The following is a 20,651-nucleotide window of genomic DNA, read 5'->3' on the forward strand; positions in this document are numbered from 1 at the left end:
GACTGCAAGCAGCTTTTGTGAGGCACGCACTAGAAAAATATATACTGTCTTGGAATGGATCTAATCAGACCTGTGATGAAATGGTGGATGTTTATGATCACTTGGCAGATATTTAGTGGTGTTCATGGCAAATATACTTAGATTCTATAATTCTCTACAGTTGCCTATATTCATAGGTATAATTGAAACTTTGACCCCAGTGAAGCCAATACGGTGTTCTCGTGATATCAGCAAGAAAATAATCAGGGACAGAAAAGTGTGAAGAGCCTAAGGGTGATGGTACACCTAAATACATGCTGCACATGACATTCAATACCCTGGAGGGACATGTACTGTCTCTCTAAACCGATATGATGGGGGTTATTGGCAGTCCTTTATTTATCTCTGCTCAAAACATGACAAACAAATGACATTTGGCATGAAATGCAGAGACCATGGGGTGAATAAACAAACACCAGGACTTTGACAAAAAAAAGCATTTAAAATGCTAATCGACATGCCTGAAGTAAAAAAAGAAAAGCCCTGCTACTGTTCAAATAAAATGTGGAAAGAACACAGCAAATGAAAAAGCATTATTCCAGCTTTGAAACCTAGGAAACTACTCCAAACAGGAGCCCCTAGCTGATGGAAGTCTCAGAGGTCTGGGTTTCCAACGGTCTACCTGCAGAATCAGAGGAACCCTACTTCCCTCAGGCTCCATTCCCTGAAAGGAAAAGGGTCAGGATGTGAGGAAGGAGGTTGCACCCGTCTCAGCACTCCTCCCATTGTCCTCATCCACTCGAGTTCTCCTGAATGAACCAACCAGCCCGCTCACGGAGCATGAAACTATTACCGCTAGTCAAACGCCCTCCTGACAGACCGTGTGTAAAGATGTATGGGAAACAAAGTAAAGTCTGTCTACTAGATCTGGCAGATGTGCTCAGTAGCAGGTGTTCTGGTGTTGAGTGACACATACCATCAGCTGCAATGACGGGTAGAACATACATTAATGGTGCCACATTGTGTGAAAATGAAGGTGGCAGGTTAAAGGGGTCTGTCTTTGAAGCATGTCTGCCAGCAGTATGTCACATCTCACGGATCTATAAGCCCAATAAATACAATTCTATTCCTCTTCAGTCTTATTTACTAAACATTATCACAAGGCTGTGTTGCAAGTTGTGAATACTGAATCTTTTTAGCCACGAAAGAACAGAGCATGTACCAACAGAAGGTAGATAACTACTCTTCATCACTGGCTATTGGTGTTGTAAAATGCACCTGGTGTTATCTGGCTAGCCAACACACTTGTGTTTCAGGTATGTATTTACCACCATCCGGACAGAGAATTATCACATGGGTTTTAATGGTTTAGAATGTTAAAAACACATACACAGAAAATTCAATGAACTTACTCTTATCAGAGCAAAATCACCTGTTATGACAGAGCTAGCATCAAGACTGAAAACTGTCTGAATCACTCATTAATTTACTATAATCTCATAACCTTTTTTTTTAATACAATGTTTTTAAATTATTGAGAGTGAAATAGTCATATTTTGCTGGTTAGATGTTTGGGAGGCACTGTATCTACAAAGCAACCATGTCTCACTCCATACCTCTGGATCGTCTACAGACTGACTACATCCTTTATCCCTGTCAGTCTATACAACGACCTTCATACCAGTGGAGGTCAGAGACGAGCATCAGACAAACCTCAGTGATGGGAAGTACTAATCCTATCAGATCAAACACTATTGGATCTGGATTCATTTTCTGGTATCAGTTTCTGATCTTTGAACATTCCCTATAAATGGAGCACAGCATACAAAATTAAAGTAAATTTGTAAAATGTAATTAATACAGCAACTGGAGAAATGACAGGCAAGAGTAAACAAAGAAAACCCAGACCGTTCTACCCTCCTTTGTTTTGTTTTTTTGTTTGGAGGAGTTTGATGAGGGTAACAGAGACACTCAGTGGCCTCAACAGTTTGTGTCCTCAGTGCATTATGGGATATAAGGTTCAAACATAAATGTCCTTTCTTGGCAAATCAAGGAAGATGTTTAAAGGAAGAAAAAAAAAAAACTTTATTTTTCCCCCACACATAATGGAGTCTGTGGTTGTTGTTCTCACAGGCGTTTCTGAGCAATAAGAGACCCAACGACAACTCCTGTAACCAGCGTCATTCCTGCCAGCAGCCACTTCTTAAAGCTCTCCTGAGACTTCCTGCTGTTGGCTGCAGCATCCTTCCCAAAGATCTCTGCAAAACGGTCCTGGAAAAACAAGAGAAACAGTTAATACATATTATGTAAAAAAAAAGGAAGAAAGGACATAGTTGGCTAGCTACACATCAAGACAGGGAGACAACCAAACAAAACCATCCAAGGGTCCCTACACATCTGACTCAACATAGTAAGGTACCAGTGAAAAGCAATGGCATTACAAGTGAGGGGGAAAAACAGTGTTGTTTAGTAACTCCCACCTATCTTTATTTCCCCACCATTGCGACAGCCTATCCTTAGCCCACCCTTTCCAGTAATTCAAGAACAACCCAGAACCCTTGTGTCATTCTGCAGTTCTGTCAACAACCATAAGAGGGAGCTAAAACACACTGTACTATTAATCCACTGGAATCTGCTACTTGTGCCACAGTGTTATGGCTGGCTGAGGTTGTTAGTGCAGTAGATAATGGACTGACGTGACTAAGCAGTAAGAATAGAAATGTGTCAAACTAAAGGAAATAACTATAGACCAAATAGTGTGAATAAATGAAAATTCAGCAGGTGACATCATGAAAGCATCAGAAGAGCCCCTTCAGGGCCTTTGTCCCTCTGCCAGAAATAATTTTTGACATTCCAGACAGGCTGTTTGGATGACAGATGTGGCCCACATCCCTGCTTGCTTCCTCTGTCAGAGGGATCCCTCCCTGGCCCTGTACCTGCACTGCTCCACATCACTGACCTCAACCACAAAGGCCAAGTCCTAGCAATATGACCTGAGAAGAGGGAACATAGCAACAAACAGCCAAAATGGTTGGTTCCCATAAAAGTACATGGCGGTGCTCGCTGCTTATGTGGCGGTGTGTATGTCAGAGAGAATGCACACACACACACACACACACACACACACACGTATCGGGTAAAATTGCTTCTGAGGAATCGAAAGATCGGTTTTCGTAGAAAAAGGCTTCAGCGAAGACGGGTGCGCGTGACATGGCGGGGGCAGATAACAGAGAGAGAGGAGAGACGAGAGAGAGAGAAGAAAATGTGCTTTTATCAAGGACGTAATGTAAGTTAAATCGACTAATTACATTTTAGTAATTTAGCTGATGCTTTTATACAGAAAGGTAGAGCGGGGAGAGGGGAGAGAAAGGTAGAGCGGGGAGAGAAAGGTAGAGCGGGGAGAGAAAGGTAGAGCGGGGAGAGAAAGGTAGAGCGGGGAGAGAAAGGTAGAGCGGGGAGAGAAAGGTAGAGCGGGGAGAGAAAGGTAGAGCGGGGAGAGAAAGGTAGAGCGGGGAGAGAAAGGTAGAGAAGGGAGTGAGGAGAAAAGGGTGGAGAAGGGAGTGAGGAGAAAAGGGTGGAGCAGGGACAAAAGGTCCAGTTGGAATTGGGGCAAAATTGGAAACATTCACTTCCCAATAAGCCCTGGGCCCTCATTTATCAATGTTGCGTACGAAAAGAAATGTTTGTAAACCACGCTTGCTATCATTTCTAAGCAAGTGTGGGATTGATATTTTTTTTCCTTATCCTTGAGAATGTGTGTACATTTAAGCACACCTCTGATCAACACACGTATGCACAGCACCTTGTGGTAGAAAAGTCAAACTGCTGATGAAACATCCACCAAATGAGAAAGGATTGACATACTGCACCAAATCAGAAACTATGAAGAAAAAAGAGAATACATTAATAGTTTATTCATGTATTGCTTTTATAGGCACTTAAGCTAATAATAGTTTTTGCAGGGTGCTATCAAATTCATAAAAATTAAAACAATTTAAGCTTAATTGAATAGTTAAGTAAATTAGAAAGAGAATAGAATGTAAGGTTGCAGGCAATTTAGTTAAAACAGTTAAATACTATAAAAGAAAAAACTGAGGTATTTTGAATGGCATTACTTGCATTTTGACTTGCATTGCATTACTTGTCCAAATCTTGCATTACTTGAGGATCTGGTACAAGCTGCATTACGCAAGGAGTGTGTTTTCAATGAGCCATGTTTTGTTGAGAGTGTTACTTGGCTTATTAGTAGATTTTGTTTTTATTTTTATTTCTTTCTCTATGTTGGCGGATAGAAATTGGTAACATTTCTTGCAGCATTTAGGGTGGTTCTTTATGTAAATGAGTCATCACGTGCACCAGAACAGTGTTTTAGAAAGTGTCTAATGCTAATCTCAGTCCTAAGGACGTCAACAAGCACTCCTTGAGAGACATTACTGTAGATCAGGGCTGCCAAAACCGGTTTCTGGAGATACAAAAAACAGTAACATTTTATAGTCACTTAAGAGAGAAGCAGATACTGTAACACATCCCATGAACACAGCAAACTATGGTTTACTCACACTGGACTTCAGTCTATTATGGCACAATAAAATTAAAACTGCTGCTATGAATATTTAAAAATGAATCATTGCAAACTTCACTACAGTGCAAACCCATTTCTCATTAAGAAAAACGACCAGGTCAAACCAAGACACTGTGGGTATGTCTGTGACTAGATTCTCAGGAATGTCAAAATGCAACTAGCACAGAAACCAGACGCATTCACAAGAGCTAAAGATACTGAGAATATAACTCCTTGTAAGAACTAAGAGGAATGTGTAGAATGTTGTGGCTGTAGGGACACAAAAATCACTTGGGGATGATGATAGGTCATGAAACAGACCTCTAAATGGAAGTTAGGGAGGAAGTTGTCAGACTGCCAGTAGTGTATTTTTTGTTGATGAAATGGGCTGGGTTTAACGTTGCCCTCTACTGAATAGGTTATGTGGATTGGGAAGTTCAAAACAACTTTCAACTCTTGCCACAAGTCTTTGACCAGACCATTCCAGTATACTAATTTTCTCCTTTTAAACGACTTGTGTTTAGGATCATTGGCCCTCATTCATGAAACCTTCTCAGAAAAAAATCTCTGATTCAAGCATGGGGAGTCTTACAATCATCTCAAAGTGTGATTTCCAAAACCGTTGCACCTCTTCACCTCTGCCCAGAGCCGAGGTCCTTTAGAAAAGCATGCCCTGCACTCATTAGGGAAACTGCTCATTGCACAAACACGGGTTTATTGAAACTCTCACTGGTAAATTTGAGGCCTGTTTGACAGTCAAAATGCCAGCCACTCAAATTATAATGACTATTCATGACCTCCAAGTATATCGAAACTATATAGGCTAAGCATGAGACTTAAGAAAAGCAAGGCAAAGCAAGTGTGTCTAGCGCATTACATGCACAAAGGCAATTCAAATCGTACACACGTTTCATGAATGAGGGACATTGTTTTCCTGAAAGGTGGACTCCATCGACTCCTGACCCATCGACTCCTGACCCATCGACTCCTGACCCATCGACTCCTGACCCATCGACTCCTGACCCATCGACTCCTGACCCATTGATACAGCTTTTCCTCTAGTATTTGGATTGGCTCCATCCATTTAAACCGAAGTTTAGAAGTTCCTGTTGGTGAACACCCCCCCCATGCTGACGCTGCCACCACCAGGCTGTAATGTGGGAAAGGCGTTGCTTTTGGTCAATACACACTTTCTTTTTTTCAGCCAATTTCGGCCTCATCTGAGAATGTTTAGCCTCATCTTAGCATTGACTTCCAAACGGGTTTCAATTCGACAGTTCTCCAGCGACGGCTGGCATGTAAATGTGTGGAGCACCCAGGTAGTAGTTGACATATGGACAGTTGTTCCACATCTTGGCAGTGGAACACTGAAGCTTGTGTGTTACTAGTGGCCACTTTGTCTCCCCTCTGACCACTGACCTCCCCCGGTTTTTAGGGGCTGGATCCTTCCAGGGTGACGGTTCCCCTCCCCTTATCGTTCTACCAGAACCTCTGGGTCCATGTTCATTGATTTATTTCACAGTTTGTCTTAATCAACAGAACCCAGGTCTCTCAGCTACACAAGGCATCCTGTGATCCATTATCAAGGCAGCAGAAGATCATCAGTGCTGATCGATCTCTGGAGTCTCAGTGTGTACAGTACCTGCCCAGGCATGCCTAGAACACACCCATGCAGAGGATCTGACTCCACATAGGCCTCCTGCAGAACTGCACCTGCCAGGTAATCTCAGGAGTAGGTAAACATTAATAACACTGCAGATGCCATGATACAGATCAATGAAAAAACAAGTTCTGCTGATTTGGACCACTAATGTTTTGTACAGTTGTATCTTTTGCATTTTTTAAGAGGGAAGATTTGACCAATAGACTTGCACAGTTACAACTTCCAAAGAGAGAGCTATGGAGTATTTTTTTTTAAGTTCCACAATCCTCGTTCTCCCTCGCTTTCTCATCTCTTTAACAGGTGTGAACATTCTGGTGTACAGGAGCTAAAGGAAACTACAGGTAGCAAATCACATAGGGCCTCCGTGTCTGTATCTGTTTGACTGGTTATGTCTCATACACACCTGCAAGGTATCTAGGCCTACACTGTCTTCACATCTCTCCATAGACCCCACCTGTTCCCCAGAGATGTTGGTGCTAAGCAGCAGCCGTTGTTTTCTAGCCTCTGTTTTTTTTGTTTTTTAACCACCGGGTGACAAAAGAAAAAGGCAGAATAAGGAACAAGGGAAGTAAGGGGTCTAGAAGAAAAATAAGAGCCGAAAGTTGTCACTGAACAGCTGATCAGTATGTTGACCCAAGACTAAATCACTGAGCAAATGGAACAGCTCATCAGCACCAACCCCTCCTGACTCACTGTCTGACCAAACGGGTTAGTTCCCTGTTGCACCACATCATGACCTGCAACCCCGCCTCCCTGCTACAACACCGACCAAATCCAGTCAGAATACTTCACTTTTACACTCACCGGCCACTTTATAAGGTACACCTATCAAGTATTGGGTAGGACCAAAGTAGCAATGAGGAATTCAGATGATTCATCTAGTGAAGGTTAACATATGGGCTTGTTGACACATTTCCTGAGACATATCGAAAAAGATTCTAGAAGCTGGATTATTTTGTTGGGTAAACATGCAGAAATCGAGATGCCACCTTCCAAGGTGAAATGTGCCACATTTTCGATAGCGACCCTCTTCATTTTGTAAGTGCTAAGGCACTTGTGTTGGAGCTGTATCAGGTTTCTGAGCAGTACGCACGCATATCGCACGATTTTACAGTAATTGACGGACACAGTCCTGCATGGTATGTCTCAAACATGACGGCCTAAGTTCAAACGCAATGGAAAAGATTATGCAAACTGATGGGTCCACCTAGCGTTTGATTCTCTCCTGTAATGTAAACCAGCCCATAGTCCACCTAGCGTTTAATCCTCTCCTGTAATGTAAACCAGCCCATAGTCCACCTAGCGTTTAATCCTCTCCTGTAATGTAAACCAGCCCATAGTCCACCTAGCGTTTAATCCTCTCCTGTAATGTAAACCAGCCCATAGTCCACCTAGCGTTTAATCCTCTCCTGTAATGTAAACCAGCCCATAGTCCACCTAGCGTTTAATCCTCTCCTGTAATGTAAACCAGCCCATAGGCACCCAGAGGCCTCGACAGGAACAATGACAGGCCAGATTCTGCCTAAAAACAGCCTAAACAAGAACAATGGAGGGTTGCAAAATCACTTGGTCACTGGACGGATTTCCTGTTAAATGGTACATTCTTCTGTGATGTGCCTTGAGATCTGGATCCAGTCCAGAATGAGTCATGAGAATAACCTCACACATAGCACAAATTGGACATGTTTTGAAATTTTTCTGACTGAATTGGTAATGACTCAGCAAAGATCAGAACAAACCCTCTCTGTAACCAAGTTATGCTGGCGTGGAAGTGGGGCTAGTTACAGACGACAGCTGGGGGGGGACCGACTATATTCAAACACTACGCCAACCTTCCTGCTCATTGCAACACATAGGACATGTTGTTCTTCAGGGGCAAAAGTGCAATTCCTTATCACGTCACTGTTTGTTTATTGAGTAAACTCAAAAACGCAGAACATTGTGTTTGATGAAAAACTGAAAGGAAGGATAGTTATCTTGCTGTTAGTGAACTGTATGTTTAGACCACAATTTCCACATTCGATCTGCTATCATGTGATGCACCAGTAAAGCACACAGGAAAAAAAATAACTAGTCTAGAGTTGAGAGACTCCAACACAACTCCCAAGCCAATCAGTGGATGGTCATAATTAGCTATGACGACTGGCAGACATTCAACCCCAAGCGTGAGAGTTCAGCTTTGTGCCAAACCATAGTACACAGGGACATGGCAGGGCAGGGCAGGGCAGGGGTGGGAAGTCTCCGGGGCAAGGCCCTGTTCCGCTCCAACCTACAGCAGCAGGCATTGAAGACAAGCCTGAAACTAGATCCCTACATACCGGTCTGGACAAAAAGAAACTGAGTGAAGATTCTCTTCGGCCCTGTTCACCCATGAAGGAGGAGGTAAAACATGAAAGATGAGGTAAGAGGGAGCGTTGCCGTCCAACAAGAGAAGTCTCCCAGCCTCGCGTTACCTTTTCCCTGAAAAATCGAACATCTGCTTGTTCAGGGGGTCGCACTGGGTGGTCCGGCTCTTAAGGGTTGCCTGGTCGGGGAGAAAACTGTCGAGCCATAAAGACTGGTAACTGAGTAAACACTAGACTTCACACTAAGAAACTCTGCCATTAAACACCCACGTCAGGGGGAGGTAAACAACAACAACTATTAGCTAGGCTGCGGTCCGGGAAGGAGGCGGCAGGGATGGAGAAACAGGATTTCGTTAGATCCGGTGATGACATCAGCGGGCTATTACTGAGCGTTCTACAGCATACGTGGAGGAACTGGCGCAATGGTTGACGTGACCCCTTTCATTTCCTCAAGTCTGGTGTCTGTGTCTGTGCTGATCGGGCCAGAGGTGAATCCGTGAATTAAAGAGGAGATTAATGAGTCAGGACGTTTAGGCTCAGACACCAATCTGTTCCCCATCTCACTGGGGTCCTGTGCCTGCAGCCCCCATTCTGTCAGCGCCGTGTTCCCCATGGAGGCCAGAACAAAGGGCCCACAGCAGTCACACAGGGAAACAGGTTCATGTGTCTGTGTGTGTTCCTCTTGCGGCCCCCTTCACAGCACCAACAACATCACATGAACTAGAATCATCAAACACTAACTCCCGCACAAAGGGTCAGACCTGCCATCTGGCAGAAAACAATAGTGGATGAGATCTACATGAACAACATGATCAATGGGGCGGAGCGCAAAATACTCCAAAATAAGGCCTGCATTTATTACTACTACTGGAATAACATGGTGTTGGTAAATCACGAAGTTGCCATGATCATGAGCTTCTGTAATATTGTCTGAGAACAGCCCTGGCTCTCTGTGTCAGTCTGAAACATTACAACTACCTCACTGATCCCATCATCTGATACCGCCTATGAGGAGAAAGGATAACCAAGCATTGTTTCTCCTTAATTAATTTCCTGAAAGGTAGGCTAGCAACATGGGGAAATATTGTCTTGTCTTCCCTATGATGTGCTTGTGTGCAGGGGAGAGGGCTCAAAGGGCCGGCTGTGCTGTGGGACAGTGGGTGTCGCCTCCACAGATGCATATGGAACTGTTACCAGATATTACCTGGGGAAAGGGGGATTGTGGAGAACTCCCTGCTATTAATGGGTCCCTACATTTGGGGTTATAGAATTGGCAAGCGAAGACAAAGCAGGACTCTCCAAAAGCTTGACCACCACAACACACTTGGGTAGTTGGCCAAAAATTGTGGAATGCAGTTGTCATATATTCTGCCACAAACTCACCATCAAATCTCACAAGTCTTAAACACTGCAAGCTCTAAGCTACTATATCTAACCAACGGAACATTAACATTCTTACGTTTAGCTCTTAATGGCTTGGAAAAAAAAGCTGTGTGTCCACATTGGTCTCTGTGTGGAGCCAGCTTAATGACAAATCTTTGTGGTTTGTCAGAAATACTTTAAACTTCCACAAAACCTTTCCACAACCATAAAGTAGAATTACCTGGCAGAGGTAAACTGGATCTTTTGTATCTAACATTTGCCATGATTTCAGTAGAGAACCATCCATAGTCCTGCCCATTCTACTATCACTACGTGCAATTAAATAGGCCAGACATGCAAACAATAGGGAAATCAACCAATTCTTCCAAACATAAAATATAATCTTCTGATATAATTTCATCATTGAAATAGACTCAGAACATGTACTTATGTAATTGTACTTCTGAGAGTGAAGAGAAAAAAAAGAAGGAAATGAAATCATCTGGAAGGGGATATTCTGAGAGAGACAGTGGGAGAAAGTTAACATGAGGGAGAGGGAAAAGAATTGCTCATGACCTGATTTCCACACTAAGCCGGCTCAGAACTAAAGCAGGGGGAGCAGCAGCCACGCAGACGACGTTTCCAGGAAGGCTGCACCAGAAACATTCTGCTCCACTTTCACCACCTACTAACCCACATGGGGTGACTGAGTCATTCTGGCCATGAGTCATCTCAGATAGCTAGTTGATGAAGCCGAAAGTGTCCAGGTTGGTGGTACCCTGGCCACCGCCACGGTGCCTCTGCCCGTACCCCATCAGCCACCGTCCCGGCCAGAATCCCCAGCCTGCCCTGCATGGATACGGAGCCCCCTCAGCACAGCTGGATGCCTGGCTGCTCTGTGCAGATTCACATGAAGCTGCTGTATATAGAGCACAGCTCTGGCTGACTGATTAGTGTGGGTGCATCTCAGCTGGAGGGGGAGCTGTGTTGTGGTGAACTCCGTCAGCCTGCGGTGGTGAAGGTCTGTCTTACACACCACTGCATGATGTACTGATAGAGGCTATAAATAGAGAGGGGAGTTGCCGCTAAGCAGACCTTTCCATTGGCCCATTATGGACTGTTCCATTAGCCCATTACGCCCAGACAGACACAGTTGACACCATCTATCCCCAGACAGACCGTCTCGTCTCCTGGCTGCATCCTGTCATCTCATCTGGTCGGTCACATACACACGAGAGCGGCTGGATCCCCACTGCATCCCCGTAGGAGTGGAACGGCTCATGGTTTCTTTGAAGGGGAGTTGAGAAAAGTCCTCCCCTCCAACCCTGTAGCAGTGGAATGGCCCAATCTCTCACCCTCTCTCCTCACTCAGAGTGAAACCTACTGCGTCAAACTGATGGTTATTTGACGAGCCTGAGGATGCCAAACAACACTGTACGTTTGCCGTTTCTGCCCCCGTCACTGACAAACCATCAATCATAAAAACACACAAAATCAACGTTAAGACTACACGGGGACACAAGACGGAACACATTCATAAGGAAATGATTTAAAGACACGCAAAACACAGGCTCGAAGAGAACTGTTTATAAGCCCCCAACCAGGTTGGGAGTACTTGGTGCATGGTGGACGTTACCGAAAACCACAGAAAAACAGTGTCACATTTAGATGCACCCCCATTCATTAGAACGACATTCTGCCTCTATACATTTACATCCCAGCGCAATACCTATGGGAACTTCTGGGCACAGCAGATAGAGACCCCATTCCACTGTCTGCCTGCATGAGTACGTGCAGGCAGAGGTCCTTTGTTGAAGTCGGTCACGTGAACAGTCTGTGGCGTTGCTCGCTCCCCGACGCACAGCACCCCACAATAAGACCAAACCTATTGACTCAGACATTATTTTAGACAGAAACGACATATTATTACACTATTCGTATGCTCCATCGCAGGGACGAGACGGTCGTCCAGGGATGATGACGGACAGATGGAAGGAAAACGAGGAGGAATGCGAGGATGGATGAACTGGTAAACAAACACACACGTAACCGTGAGAGGGGCCGTTTTAAGGGCAGCCACACCCCGACATGTTGTTGCCTGTCGGGTCTGCAACACGTCTGGAAGTGTGTGGTGGCTGGGGGAGGGAGGACCAGAGGGAGGGGTGACAGGTCCCAGGGGCACCATATCCTTGTACCACCCTCAGTCTGACAGAAGATGGCAAGGATAGGTATGTGTGTATCCTATGTGCATGGTAATGAGTGTGTAGGTTATTTCCAAGGGCACCGGTAGGAAATGTGCCTTGACTATGAAATACCCACAGAAGGACAATGGCAAGAGCTCAGGTGCTCCAGAAACAACAAATAAGTATATATGAATACAGTCTGATATAAGAGTAAAACATGATGTTATGATTTCCTGCCTATCTGAAAAATAAGATAGAACCTATTTCCTGCCTGTCTCCGTTCGGGCATTTTCCACCCAGCACCTACAATCATTGTCAGATTGGCTCTCTCCCACTGACATTCCAAATAAGTTATCCATTACAGTCTGTTAAAACAAAAAATATTTACCAGGCTCATCGTTCTCACAAACAAACTCTTTTTTCATTCCAATGTAGCTGAGGCTTTTCCACAGCAATTAACTTGGAGTATATGGAGAGAGAGGTAGTATTGAATTTGCTTCTGGTTAACATGTTCAATTTCTACCTCCAACTTCACACCTGTCGGTGAGAGAAGCGTTACTAGCCTTATTAAGATGGAAGGCAATTCCACCTCTCACTGCCTGTCCTCATAGACCTGAGGGTTGTGGATCACTCTCCGTCTGTGAATGTGGAATGTACACCCGGGCCTCTACTTCTCAGACACCTCTGGCCCAGTGTTTTTCACATTTTGGTGATATAACAAGGAATAGAAAATATTAACTTCGCAAGGTTAATGCTAACGGCCTACCGTAATTTAAAAACAGACAGAGTTTGCCTTTGGTGGTTTATATGCGACACCAGTAAGTTCTGCACAGTCACCAGATACCGCTATAATATCCTGAGTAGGTTCACAAGCGGACTCTGCTGTCCGTTCACTCTTCATTGTTTGAAGATGTACTTTACACAGAACGCATTTTTGGGATGAAACTGTGGACCTCAGTAGGAATGTAGCATGGGGTATCTCTGGAGGAACGTTCTCCTGTACATGAAGTCACATCAAGCAGACGGTGGTTTTATAAATCAACGCGTTTAGAACTCTGTTTGACTAACAAATACATTTGGTTCACATTCACAGAGATGTGAGTCACTAAAACAACACTAAATCAATATTTTGACTAAACTTGTGTAAATGAAAGTGTCTTTACATAAAGATCAGGCATATACAAATTTCACTGATCGGCCCAGAAGATTGGTGCATCATTTTTGGGGGATGGCCATTTTCAATCACTTTAAAACTGTGTTTCATTCCTTCCAATTAGTTACGTTCCCCCACACAACTTCCAGAAGTCAAAGCTTATCATGCAGGAAACATAAAGCTTATAAAGCAATGAACAAAGAGCAGCCAGTTTTTTTGGGGGAAAACAGTAAGTAGAACTGATACAACCCATTGTGGACTTCCCTAAGCAACCAACTAAAGTTCTCTATTCCAACACAATATATTCAGGTAATAGGGCACACCTGCTCTAGGTCTGTATCCAGCAGCTGCCAACGGCTGAGTGCGTGTGGGTGTTTTAAGACAGAAACAGAGGGCATAGCCTGTGCATTTCAAGAACAAGAACAAAGGGTGTGTAGGTCGTTAGACATGCTGATGTAACAAGAGAACATCAAACAACATTTAGAAATGACAAAATAAGTTAGGTATTTCTTAACTGGAAAAACCGGGTAATTTAAATAAATAGGTTTTCCCTCGTGGTTTGGGGTTGTCCCACCTAGCTGCACAGGGAGCAAAGTAGTGTGGGTTGTACATTTATTACTATATAAATTATACAAACCACATGAAACCAATTCTAATCTCATTTGTGTTGTTTTCTTTCCTGTGTGAGCTGTATAAGGGGAATTTCTCCTCCGCGTGCAGGTCTACTCACATTAACAAGTTATCCAGACATCATTTAAAAAAATGAAATAACATTTAAATAATAGGCTATTTAAATAGTTTTCTATCCATAAATACGACAGGAACATTTTGCGCTGATAGAACTCAGTAATACATGCAACAACGGCACATTTTCCTACAACAGCTAATCTATCTAATATCAGCAAAGCATAATCAATATGCCCATCTCTGAAAACAAAACATTAAACTGGGTGTTAGGAGTGCACGACAAAGAACACACTAGGAAGGAAATTACTTTGAAACTATTTCAATAGTACAAGCAGAAGTGAAACAAAACAGTTTCACTGAATCTTTATAGAGCACATTACACCATTCAATATTCAGGCCATTCATGTTATTAGATTCCAGATTACCTCACGGGTGTTAGATCAGGTGTTTCTGGGTGTGGTGGCATGACACGGAGCCGTATGTGCTACCTGTGTCCAACTATTCTGCCTATTACAACACAATTCAAATTCAGCTCTGTAAATAACAACGGAAAGACACTTCCACCTGATGGCACCTACCCACAGGGCACCCAATAAAAACACTGTTTCCATAGAACCTGTCCTCAGAGACGGATACAAAATGACCTTCCCATTCAACATCAATCATAACATCCCCCACAAAAGGAAACAGCTGACCTAAAGTGCCCTCCTTCCATCACATGACACACCCACCCACCAGGAACAGACAAGATAACCCCTCTCTCAGCTGACAACAGAGAGAACAAAGAATGATCTGTAAAGCCTATCCTAAGCCTATACTTTATCCCCCCATGAAGACTTCGATCTCAGTCGGCAGAGTTGGTTTCAATTCGGCTGAGAACTCAAAAGAGGCGAATCAATGCTCAGCTGGCCAGAGGCATCTCACACTTATCTTCTACTCTCTGTTTTTTCTGCTTGGTTTATGTGGTCAACCACACCCCATTTCAGGAGGTTAGAGACAACAGAACTGTCCAAGAGCTGAAAAATCAGCCACTAGCATCAGAGGTCAAGCATTAGATATAGCTCAAAACTGAGATTGATGCAATCACTCACACGCATACACAAACAGCTAATGTGTACAATCAATACCTGTTCAAATATTTTACCCAATCTAATTATTTTATCAACAACGTCGAGAATGTAACCACACGGTTCTTCACATTGGTTCTTTAAGAGGAGAAGAACACAGTCATATATTCCACCACCAACTGTCAAACAAATCTCACAAAGCTCAAGCCCCTCAACTGTAAGCTACTATATGTAATCAACAGACAATTCATTTCCTGCTATTTTTCCCATCTGTGTATGTGGGGCTCATATTGGTCTCTTTCTGCGTCCAGCCATCTGATAACAGCCTATTCTGGGATGATAAAAACACTTTGAACTTACCCAAAACCTTCCCAAAACTCCAAAGTACACTTAACGAACAGATGTATATAATTTGCATTTCTGATTTGTGATTACTGCATAATTCCACATGAAACAAACAGCAGATGTACAGAACCATTGCTAAACCCTCACATTCTGCGCTGGTCAGACACACTCTTAATGAGGAATAACAGTGAATTCCAGTGACTCACCCATCCTCCTTGGCTCTCGATCCAGGGCTGGATGTGGTTATCCAGGTAGACGGTCATCCAGTCAGCAATCCGTCCCACAAGGGGGCTCATCTCCTTCTCCACGCACTCTACACAGAGGGCCCCTCCGAACGCAAACAGGCCCACAACCCTTCCCCAGTTCACCCCATCCCGGAACACCTCATCCATCACACTTGCAAAGCTCTGGTAGGCTGTAGCCGGTGTGAGGTGCAGCTGGGATGACAGGTCACTGAATGCTAGGGCGTAACGCAGCTCAAACTCGTTGGCAGAGTCCCGCAGTGCCTCTTTCACTGCATCCAGGCCAACTGTCCGCCGAGGAGATGAGGGGGGGGACTGTTGTGTTGGAGTCCCAGGACTCGTCCCATTCATTGTGCCATTGGGGTGCATGGTGACTGCTGCCACCTCTTCCACCTCTCCCCCCTCAGTCCGATCAAATGCTCCTGTGAGCCCAGTGTGATTGATGGGGTAGTTTCTCTGGGATAGTTTATAGGTAATATAGTATGCCACCAGTTCTTTGTTGTTGTAAGTCATAATTAGTTTCCTTGTGTTTCTTCTCTGCTCCAGGGTATTTATCTTTACCTGCTTGTGGCACACCACTTAGGATCAGTCCTCTGTATTTATTCCAATCTGTGTCATTCTGTGTATCCAGAAAATTGACTTTGTGAATACAAAAAAAAAAAACAAAGCCGGTGCAATGGGTCAGCCCCTGTGATGAGAGAGAGAACAATGGAGATCTTAGTATTAAGTAGTATTCATTTAAATAATTAGCATAGGTAAGTTGGGTGGACAGTAGCTGTAAGGAAAAAAAAATTAGATATTGACAAGTGGGGTCAAAGTACATTGCCTTAATTGGGGATAAAACAGATGGCAAATCTTTGTAATTTACTAGCCTGCTCCCACAGTCTAGTGGCTATGGAACAGTCACAGCAGTAGGACATTTTAAATAGCAGGTGGTTTCTTACAGAGGCTAAATATAGCAAAATATCTTACCTTTATTTTACCAGGTAGTTTCATTCGATATCCATTACCATTTGTAAAATTTGACTTAGTATATTATATGGAAACACATAATATGAAAACACACAAGTTAACCTAATTTTACAATATGCATTGACAATACTGTTAAACCTGGCATTTTCTTTAGTCAACCAACTAAAATAATTTCAAAAAAAATTGTCGATACACTATTACTTCATAATCATTAGTGATTTCTTCACTTTGCGCGTGCGCGTCAGTAAGGACAGTAGGGAACCCCTGTTGTTGGAAAACAGCATGTGGTAATAAAGGGGCATTTATCCCAGATTTGTGTCAGTATACTCTTAACCACCGGACCTGACCTTTCTGATGGCTGGAAGGTTACAATTGACTAGATGAACAGTCCCAACTCCGCGCGAGGATAATTATTACATCGAAAGGAGTGCCCTAAATGTGGTTGTTTTTATTATGTTTACAGTAGCCACAGCTAACAACCACGTGTCGCTAGCTTCTCTAGAGATAAACAACATTCTACAAATTTCATCAAATGTCAGCCAAGTCTATTACATTCTGAAGGCAAAAAATACTGAAATAGAGTAAATATCCAACTTTATCTAATATGTAATACCGGATACATGTAGCAGTAGTTGTAGCCTAATCATTCGTTTTAAGGTGGTTTCCAGGGGCCATTTAATTTCGAGTAAACATTTGTTGATAAAAGAAAAGTCAGCTGAGCGAACTACATAATAACAATCATTATTATCACGTCGCTAAAAATCAAGGCTGCGTCAAACAAGGTTCTTACTTACCTATACTAAACGTGAAATATCTTTAACAGCAACCCTTCTCAGTCATTTGCGTGAAAAATTTGATTTTCGGAAACCATCCGTATTGCTGTCAAAATCCGAGAGTATGGACAGTTACTACTGCTACGTGGGATACATATCTATCCGTCTTGGGTATGCCCCCCAACCACTGCACTCCTTAAGACCAACCTACTCAGTTACGTAACAAGCTAAGTATTTGCTAGTTCGCATTCAAAATAACAGTTCCAAATTGCAAGTGGAACACAAATACGAGGTTGAATTGCTGTTAGTTTTATATTTTACCGTAACATTTGTATGAATAAGAACATTAATTAAAAACAACTGCTACAGACAACCGGTTATTTAATATTTCTAGTTTAGATTTTGCTTAATAAAATATACAGTTTTTCAAGAATTTAGTACTCTTTGATGTATAGTCCCTAAGGTAAACCCCATTATGTAGAACTGGTATTGCACGCACCCCAAGCAAACGCAATCAAGCAACGCGCTGTCACGTTCATTAATAAATGGTTTTGTTATATACCTCCTACATACGTTTATTTGACACCTGTTTTTATATTATTGTAAGAAATAAGTAAATTCATTATTCAAATAAAATACATTTGGAATAATAATTGATCTATTTCTGGTTATTTACTTATATTGTAAATAAATTGATACCATTCATTAACTAACTTTCTATTTATGCATATATTACATTCTGTATATGTTTATGTTGACATTAATTTAATTGTAATTATTCCAGGAGTGGTCCTCCATAACATGTATGCGTCCATTGCAATTAAGAAGGCTTACATACCTAGTGTGATTTTAACATAATATGCAATTACATGTCAACCGTTTATAGTAGTATTTTTAAACATTTTCTTCACTACAAATTTCTACTTTTAGTTCGAACAGGGAAAACGTAGAGACTACCGTCACACAGCGATTAATCATTTTTTACTGATCATAAACACACGCGTCAAAACCTTTAATCACTGCAGTCGCAGACATTACTTTAACTATTAGATCAACAAATTCAGTTCGCCAACTGCACGTCAACATTACGATTGTTAGCGACAATGTATTTTTACTATGTCGAGGCCAATATTACCAAATCAACCTAAACCTAAGGCAATTAGTGCTGTATTGTACAGTTACAATCCAGGGCTTGTTATGACTGGGATCAGGATTACATTTCTATTTTATTAACAATGGACAGGGAAATGAAATGACCAGGCTAGATATGCTTGCTTGTTTGTTCAAAACAAATTCATCATTACTGTATGGTCTAAATTTTTTCCCATTTCATTTGATTTGGTAAGAATGGCTAACATGCTACGTCGTAGCTAGTGGTGCCTGTTGTGGTTCTTAACTTGCAAACTGGCAACATTATCATCCAACTATCAGCTAGCTTGATACAAACAGCTTCAAATTAAACCCGATTAACATAACTAAACAATAAGTAACACTTACTTAGCAACTTCACTGGTTGGCACAATCATCAGCAGGGACACTGCCATTGACTGACTGAGACTGGATAGCTAATTTTCCACAACGTTGGGACATCCCCAAACAATGCCTCTAGCGGTGGGAGGACTAAAGCATCTCGAGCTCCAAATAAGAAATGTATTGGAGAATGAATCTCTTTTGCGACTAAATCCAACTGGCGATGTCCATAGAAATGTATGATTAAGATTTTTTTTAATACAATTATTATTTTTTTTAAATACAGTACATAATGCAAAAATATAAAAATAATATTGTGTTTTCAAAAAGGTTAATTTTTGAAAAAGAAAATTGCTTTTACTCTTCCCAGCAGGGATATCAGAATATTTTGCTTTGAATTTCTCCATCAGAAGTTAAATATTCATTTTGAATTTAGAATATTGCTTCATAATTTCAATCCCAATGTATTTCAATCCATTTTATAAATCCATCCCCAACATGACCTTCCTGTAGAACTGAAAATTGTTAGAGCCAATTAACTTGATCAAAAGCTAATCACAAAGATTACATTATATTGTAGAATGGTCAAAGTTTGTAGGGCTTGTGATAAATGTAAAATATTTTAGCAGAGTATCTGATTGTAGTCATAACTCAAATATATATTTTTGGGGTGTTTCTCCAGAGATTGATGACTTCAACACTCCTCATCCTGTAAGTTAATTTGACATCCAAATCTGATTTTAATTTTGGCTTACTCTTTCTTTCCATTTGCTTGAAATGCTATAATATAAGCCCCTCCATGTTTACATACTAAAGATTAGGTTATGTTACACAGCAGCGTTAACCAGCACAGGTGTCAGGCAATGAAGGATTAATCAAAGTACTGGCCCAGCAATGGTCTCCTCTCCAGATTAGTCTAAAATATTTCTAATAACAGGGCTAGAACCTTCCCCACACAGGTGGGGATGTAAATATTTGAGCCATATATATTAAAGTAATTCAGGGTTTTGGGGTTGAGTGGATCTCTCCCACAGTAATCAGAAAGTTACCATCCCTTTTGGCAATAGTGGATCTTTGCTAGGTGTCCCGCTCCAAACCATTACTGCCAACATCATGAAAATATATAAAGGTACAGTGGTCCACCCATCGACGCCTGATAGTGGAGTCATTCTTCAAATTGGTTTAATTTAGGAATATACAATATCACAGGACAGCGGCAAATGTGCAAACTGAGTCATTTTTGGTTGATTGAGACCCTGGGTGTTCCGTGAGTTGAAAGTAACCCCCCCCCCACACCCCACCCACAAAAACTAAAAACATTGTCAAGACAATCGTCAAGGAGGGACTAAGGAGCTACCTAGGGAAAAACCTAAACAGAAACTGAAAGGGTAGCGGACAATTATTTTAACCCTGATCAAGCAGTCTATTGAAACAGTCCAATGCATAAATAAGTGAAGAAAATAACCTGCACTGGCCATACGAAAGTTGCCAGCTTCTGGTTTCTGCACTATGGTGCTGAACACTGCTGTTTCAGTTCAACTGAATTCAGCTGTCTTTTATGAGCTAAAAACACATTGACAATGATCTCAATGTAAGGATTTACCTCAGCTACAGCCAACCTACATGATTTGGCAAGTGCATAAAACACTCAACAAGGACTTTAAGGAGCAGAGGACGAATAGTCAGAGTACTTGATTAAATTCTTGATTAAATGAAACACATTAGCCCTGTAACATTCAAGATTTAGCTGAACAATAAATAGGATATTGTAGTTACCCCAAACAATTTGAATGAATGATAGATACACCCCAAAGAAAGTATCTTACAAATCACCACTGTAACCTTCATT

The 20,651-nt window shown here is 42.1% G+C and overlaps 1 protein-coding gene across 2 annotated transcripts; it reads right to left on the reverse strand.

Moving 5' to 3' along the window:
* Positions 1–1,320: 1,320 nt before the first annotated feature.
* On the reverse strand, positions 1,321–18,934 carry bcl2l1 (BCL2 like 1). 2 transcript variants are annotated; one of them, XM_010875521.3, is made up of 3 exons: positions 18,830–18,934; positions 15,552–16,275; positions 1,321–2,250 (listed from the first exon to the last, which is right to left on the reverse strand). In XM_010875521.3, exons 2-3 carry the CDS (start codon positions 16,098–16,100, stop codon positions 2,107–2,109), a joined length of 693 nt encoding a protein of 230 aa, XP_010873823.1. In that variant the 5' UTR covers positions 16,101–16,275; positions 18,830–18,934; the 3' UTR covers positions 1,321–2,106. The 2 variants fall into 2 exon arrangements, with proteins under 2 accessions (XP_010873823.1, XP_010873822.1); XM_010875520.3 differs by lacking the exon at positions 18,830–18,934 and adding an exon at positions 17,354–17,518.
* Positions 18,935–20,651: the final 1,717 nt, after the last annotated feature.

The sequence above is a fragment of the Esox lucius genome, chromosome 12 (genome assembly GCF_011004845.1).
Source record: "Esox lucius isolate fEsoLuc1 chromosome 12, fEsoLuc1.pri, whole genome shotgun sequence".
Classification (NCBI taxonomy): Eukaryota; Metazoa; Chordata; class Actinopteri; order Esociformes; family Esocidae; genus Esox; species Esox lucius.

Excerpts from the sequence above, each read along its gene's own strand:
- bcl2l1 (XM_010875521.3), bottom strand. The coding sequence starts at position 16,100 with ATGACTTACAACAACAAAGAACTGGTGGCATACTATATTACCTATAAA. Across the intron at positions 2,251-15,551 it reads TCGAGAGCCAAGGAGGATGG|GACCGTTTTGCAGAGATCTT; the intron begins GTGAGTCACTGG and ends TTGTTTTTCCAG.